We start from the raw sequence: 6,459 nt of genomic DNA on the forward strand, positions 1-6,459 counted from the left end.
TTGTGTTTCCGTCTTTGTTTATAACATTACTGAAATAATCTTACATGTAATAACACATCAGCTCACTGATAGCTGTTTATAAGGCACATGTAATAAATACTCTATTTACAGTTTCAAGTAAATATTGACCACAGTACAATTGAAAAATAACGTAGCACAATTTTGGGAAAAAGCTGCAAGAAATAGGCCTAATCCTTTAGTTGCGTGAAAAAAACAAGCCAATATAAAATTTATAAAATCAGAAGGTTCACGCTATCCACCTCTGTTGTAGGTACTCATTTGATCTCCTCGTTGACCTTCAGTGTTTAGCTTTTGGCCTCTGCACGTTTTCCTGTGGGGTTCCTGGTGCTACGTCTACGACTGCTGCGGGGTGCATTGGCTCTCTGCCGGCGCCGGTTCTGTCTGCCTTCGCCTCTCACCACACTTGTTACTGTCTGACCCTGAGAGCTCTGCAGGGACTGGAAAACACTCTGGTGTGTAACCTCACGATCTCCGCATGTGAACGACAGCGCCACACCCTCATTGCTCTTCATGACACGAGACGTACCATCAGAAGTGCCATCAAAGCAGCGTCCAAGTGCGATCTCTTTGGCTGTGCGGGGGTCCTGGTCCGTCACTGTATAAATTCCATAGTTATGACCCAGAGGGTCAAGAGGCGCCAGCATAGTGAACTCATTGGTGTCATTGTTGACTGCAAGGGGCAGGTGGTTGACCAGATACTCCTGAAGCATTGTGTTGACAAGCTCTCTCTTACAGCTTCCTTGTGGAATCACTTTCACCAGGGTGCGATCGACACGTTCCTGATCATACAACATCCCGCTGCATTTGAACTCCACACACACAGCTGATACAGTGTTCTGGTCCATGTCACGGATGCTGCGAGTGTCTCGGAGGCCATACAGCTGACCCACTGTCTTGGGATGGGTGCCTCCCATGTTACGGGACCGCACATTGATCTCATGTGGACTGCTGATTTTAACTTTAATGTAGCAGGCCCGGTATTCCATGGGCTTGGGCCACCAGCTCAGGTAGTCCTCTGTCCAGCTCATTGGGTCGTCTTCATTGAATGGCACGGTGTTGTAATCATAGCGGTCTCCTTCCACTCTTGAGAAACGGAAGTGTGCTGCACTGAACGGGGCTTCCTCACAGTCTTTCAATTTCTCAAATTGGTATACTGGTCCGTTGCCTTCCTCGGCTGTGTTGGGACTTGGTTTCGCAACGTTGATGCTGAAAGCTGTTTTCTTAACTCTCGGATCTTCATGGTCGGTCCGCTTGTAGTTCAGTTTATTCAGGTAAGGTTGGGGCACTCCAATGAGGTTGGGATTGAGTTTAGGAGCCGAAGGGACAGCCTCCAGCTCCTCCCCTCCAAGATTGGCCATGACGTAGGCAGAGTATGCATCAGCTTTTTGTTCATCACAGAAGGCAGGAAGACAGGCACCGTTCGAGCCAGTGATTACACTATCGAATCGTCCCCAGGCCCGTGGGTTAGAGGAGTAGCCAGCTGTCGGCTCCATGTTTATGAGACTCACCACAACTCCCTCCACCTGCTCACTGGGCATGAAGCGCTCACTGCGGAAGGCCCTCACTTTCACATAACACCTGCGGTTCTCTGGGACGTCCAGGTTAAACAGCCGCCTCTCTCTGATCTCCATGTTACCAATCAGAAAGGTTCTCTCCTCCCTTTTGCCTCTTCTTTTCTTTTCCACCTGCAGACTTCCCTCCTCCTCCCACAGGCCGGTATCAGGGTTCAGTGACCACAGCTTCATGGTGTTTAGGTGCTCAGACATCTTCACCTGAGCAGAATCAAGGAAAACTTTCACTTCACCTGCGTTCAGGGGCTCATTGTTTTCCTCACCCCTGAAGTCCACTGAGAACATACCATAGGTTCTTAGAGGTAAGGTATCGCCTTCACTTCCTACAAAATTGAGATCACTTTGAGCTGCAGCAGCTGTGGAGACGTCTCTTGGGTCAAGGAATGTTATACTAGCATTGACATTACCTGTGAAGGCTTCTCCATTCTCCTTGTAAAAGGAATTGGGTGGAATCTGGATCTGAACCATTGCCTCCTGGCCCTCCACCTCCCCAAGCTCCAACGTGTTGGTTTCTACTGAGCTGATGGTGACAGGTGTTTTCTTTCTGAGAAGTTTGATCTCATGGTAAACAGCCCCTCCTTTGGTGTTAAATGGAAGTACCTTTGTGCTGTTGACAAATTTCTGCATGTTGTCCACAAAAGTCAGGACTAGCCTCTCTGTGTCTGGAGGGACCTGAATGGAGAAGGTACCTTTGTAGCCTGTGCGGCTGATTCTGACTCCATTCATAAAGATATGGCCAAACCTCATTGGCTCACCATTATCTGCCGCAATGGCCCGACCGTGCACAATAGCCTTGGTTTCCACACATTTCTGGCAGCCACACTCAGTCACCACCATGGTGGGCAGTTGGTAGCCTTTGCATGTAATCTGCCTTTCCTCCATCTTTTCCACACCACAGCAGTAGGCCACTTTGTCTTTGCACCTGATGCCATTGTCCAGCTTTCCAGTGCATGTATTTGAAGGGCACTTGCCCACATCGTAATAGAGTGAGTCTGTGCTGTTTTGGTAGCAGTCATGTGGAAGACGGATGTGGTGGGATTGAGGTTTGGGGTTACATGAATGCTCATTTCGACCTGTGTTTAAGATACAGAAATATAAATGGGAATTTAGTTTGATCATACTGTTATCTAAAATACAGTATATTCAGTGATATAGTATTTTATTCACATTATTATATATTTACTATTTTTATCAATTTATTTTCAACACACCTAGGACTTTGAGTGTAGCTGGTTTGGTCTTGATAGCACCAGATGGCCCACTTGCTCTGCAGTAGTACTCCCCAGCCTGCTCAAGAAGCAGATCCTTTAGGACCAAGGTGCTCCCAGTCTGCTTCTCCAGGAGACTGTCGTTATGAAACCTGTTTTTGTCACAGACAAGGAAAGACAGACAGCAGATGCAAAGGTATCACTTATATCCTATATTTATGGGATATAGTTGATCTGTGGATGATTGTTTCAATATGACAAATCATACCATTGGTATTTGTCTGGCTGTGGTGCTCCCGCCACTTTACAGCAGAAGGCAGCAGTTTGTCCCTGCCTCCTGGCCTTGCTGTCGGGGTTGCTCAACACATGAAGCTTCTCTGATGAATGACAATTGGAGATGAAATATATAAATCTCATACAGCTACAGCAGGTAATGTGAACTGTAATCCACAGACATTGATTGTACCTATTCTTTTCAGCTGGACACTGAGGACAGATGTGCGTTCAGAGCTGTTTGGCACAACAACGTTATGGGTGACATGACCCTGCAGGCCGACCGTCAGCGTGGTGTTGCCATCAGGGCAGATACCGGGGATGCGGAAATGTCCGTTGTGGTCAGTAAGGGTGAGGAGCTTGCCATTGCGAAGGATCGTAGCTCCTTCAGCGATGAGACCTCCAGCACCACGTACAGAACCCAACAGGATGTGCTCTTCACACATGCATGCGTCACACTCAGCATTCACCTTCCCCACCGCACATTGCAGGAAACAATCTAAGCAGTCGAACAAAACAAATACAAAATTTAGTGCGTCACAGATTAGATGTGTTTATGCTCACTCAAGAATCAGAGTGCAGAAGAATTTCTTCAACTTAATATGGACTACATCACTTGTCATTGGGCACTCAGGTCCATTGCATTCTTTCTCTTCTACTTTAGGGCCACTGCAAGGCATGGAGTGAGACTGGCAGTTTCTGGAGCGTAGTTGGACCCTCACTTCATCGCAGGCGGCAGGGCATGGGCTCCAGTCTGACCAAGGGCCCCAGGTACCCTGAATGTTCACACTGATAACTGTTGGAAAATTGTGAACAAATAATCTTCAATTATGCCCAAATTTGGATATTTGAATGAATCTTAAAGATGCTTCAAGAACAAACCTTTAGGGCAGAGGAAGCGGACTGCATAGTTGGAGCAGTTGCGTTTGGGACCTTGCTCCTCATTGAGGCACCAGAAGCCCACCGTCGGGTCTGCATGGACCGTCTCCCCAGTCTCACGGGCTGGGATCCATTCAGTGGTTCTGGCCTCAATTGCCCGTGGTGTCTCACAAACTCGTGCACGGTAATAGAAGCGAATGGCCTCCAGCTGCTCGTAGTCTCCACGACCTCCGGGGTGATCAACGTTGAACCATGTGGTCCACTCGTAGTTTTCTAGAGAGTGTAGAAACAGACATGGCCTGGGTAGCAGCTCATACTTACTGAGTTCAGTATATGACTAAACCAACAAAAAGGCCTAGTACACTTTTAACCGTACACTGTACACACATACAGATATGTATTTAAGACAAATTAAATATGGGTGCAGTGATGTGTATCTGTAAAATCTGAAAAATGTAATTAAATTTATGTTTAGAACAGACTCAGTTTTTCATAAAGTTTGATCAGTCTTTTCACTGATAGGGAAAACGTAGTCAACTTTGTGTTGTTAAGTATGTAAATGTCTCAATCTGAATGTTATTTGAAATTTGTTTTCCAGTGAGGCTGAGTTGCCACTGACATGACTGGAAAACAGAAATCTCAGCATCTTTGTGAGAGACCCACCTTGAGCAGTAACAACAGTGGCTGCAGTGATTCCCCAGATGAGCAGAAGAGGCTTCAGTGACATTTTCACTCTCTGTCGTCAACTCTGACCTCTGAACTTTCACCTCAGGTTTGTGCGTTTCACACCAGGAGCTCAAAAAAGAATGAGTCCACTTCCTGGTGGGAAGAGAAGATTAAGATCAGATGAATGTGAAGAAACAACAGAAACAATTGAAAACACTTTGATATGAGACAGTTAAAAAAATACATACTTTAGTTGAGTTTGTGTTAAACTTGAACAATGTGAATAAAACAATAGTTCCTATCAAGAACAAATGAAAAATGGGTATTTAAGGATTTATTCTATGCTTATGCCTTTTAGGTTTTAGGGTAAAAAAAATGGCTGGACAGAGCCCCCCACTCAGATTACACATCTGTGTTATCCATCACCATTTGTCAGGGGAGCGCTCAAACATTTCTGCATCCACTGACAAAAAACTGGCAACACAATCCAAACACCCACACACACACACACACACACACACACACACACACACACTCTCAGGGTTTGCATTTGTACACTGGCAAATATTTTGACGACATAATCATTTGGCACCTTCTCTTCTAAGTTAAAAGAACAGAAAATATTTATAGTTTTTATTAATGAAAGAATGAATACATTAAGTTTGATCAGGAGAAGTTACATACGTTAAGAATAGAGTTTTATTTCAGTTAAATTAGGTTGACAAATTGCAAATGACAATATTGAAATAAAAGCCACAGAAATGAGAATAAACTGTAACATCGAAGTTCTTACTGAAGGTTTTAGTCGTACATACAAAACCCATCCAGCTGCATTCAGATTGTGATATTCATAAAGTACAGTTGAGCTGAGTTGAGCTAGACACATCAACTTTTTAATACATGTTTTTCTCCTTACCTTTTTGAGCGCAATATCCTGTTCTTTTCTTTTTTTGTCTCTCCTCCTCCTCTTCTCTTCCCTCACTCTGGTCCAACACACTCCTTCACTGTCTCTTTTATACGTCTCTGCCTCCAGCGCCCCTGCCTCTCCCACCTCCCCTCTCGGCAGTTTGCCAAGGTGTCTTTTGATTACACTATTATCCTTACAATTTATCACTTCCATTGTACACTTGTGACACGCAATGGTTTATTAAATAGTGCTACGTATGAAAGAGGGACAGTCGGGGGGGTCTGAGTAACAAATGCGTGGTGTTAATAAATCGACCCCCTGTGTTCAAGATCAATGCTGATTGAGTCTAACTGGGCATTTGTCTCCTCAGCCTGAATGTTTCTGTTTCTGTGCAGGCAGAGTGTGCAGAACAAGCAGAATGAGATCAGTACGAGATCCTAATACTGCACATTAGCGTTCTAATGTGTGTTAAATAAAGCCCCTTTGAGCACACATTACACTTTAAGTACAGTAGTCAGAGTACATTTACAGAATACCTCATGTGGACATTTGTGGCATAGAGTAAACAACATTTAATATCCACTATCTACAGAAGAAAACATTCAAACTAACGTCCTGCCTGCTCCTGTTCTTTACATCATGTGCAGCTTGCATCTGCATAGTGTTACCTAATGCAAACAGGCCAGTTACAGTTACACATCTGACTAGAGGCCATTTCATTTTAAATCTGCAACCACACAGCGTAAATTTGACACAGCCAGGTCATTGAGTAAAGATATTATATGATTTTGCACATAAACTCATGTCAGTGTAACTTTGATTAAAAAAAATGAACATTAAGTAAAAAGAGCATTAAGCTACATCTTGTTTTAGTGGGACCATAGGGCCACTTATACAAATACAGCAACATAATCAACTCTTTAAATGTGTATTT

At 44.3% G+C, this 6,459-nt stretch overlaps 1 protein-coding gene across 1 annotated transcript; it reads right to left on the reverse strand.

Moving 5' to 3' along the window:
• Nucleotides 1-5,654, reverse strand: cilp (cartilage intermediate layer protein, nucleotide pyrophosphohydrolase). Its single transcript, XM_020080048.2, has 8 exons — nucleotides 5,535-5,654; nucleotides 4,616-4,771; nucleotides 3,956-4,225; nucleotides 3,690-3,869; nucleotides 3,267-3,572; nucleotides 3,069-3,177; nucleotides 2,804-2,952; nucleotides 1-2,665 (listed from the first exon to the last, which is right to left on the reverse strand). The coding sequence occupies exons 2-8, from the start codon at nucleotides 4,677-4,679 to the stop codon at nucleotides 306-308; spliced, it is 3,438 nt and encodes a 1,145-aa protein (XP_019935607.1). The 5' UTR covers nucleotides 4,680-4,771; nucleotides 5,535-5,654; the 3' UTR covers nucleotides 1-305.
• Nucleotides 5,655-6,459: the final 805 nt, after the last annotated feature.

Source organism: Paralichthys olivaceus, chromosome 1, assembly GCF_024713975.1.
Source record: "Paralichthys olivaceus isolate ysfri-2021 chromosome 1, ASM2471397v2, whole genome shotgun sequence".
Taxonomy (NCBI): domain Eukaryota; kingdom Metazoa; phylum Chordata; class Actinopteri; order Pleuronectiformes; family Paralichthyidae; genus Paralichthys; species Paralichthys olivaceus.

Coding starts and splice junctions, on each gene's coding strand:
- cilp (XM_020080048.2), bottom strand. CDS start 4,679: ATGTCACTGAAGCCTCTTCTGCTCATCTGGGGAATCACTGCAGCCACT. Junction 3,870..3,955: donor CCGCTTCCTCTGCCCTAAAG/GTTTGTTCTTGA, acceptor ATTTTCCAACAG/TTATCAGTGTGAACATTCAG. Junction 3,178..3,266: donor TGTCCAGCTGAAAAGAATAG/GTACAATCAATG, acceptor GTCATTCATCAG/AGAAGCTTCATGTGTTGAGC.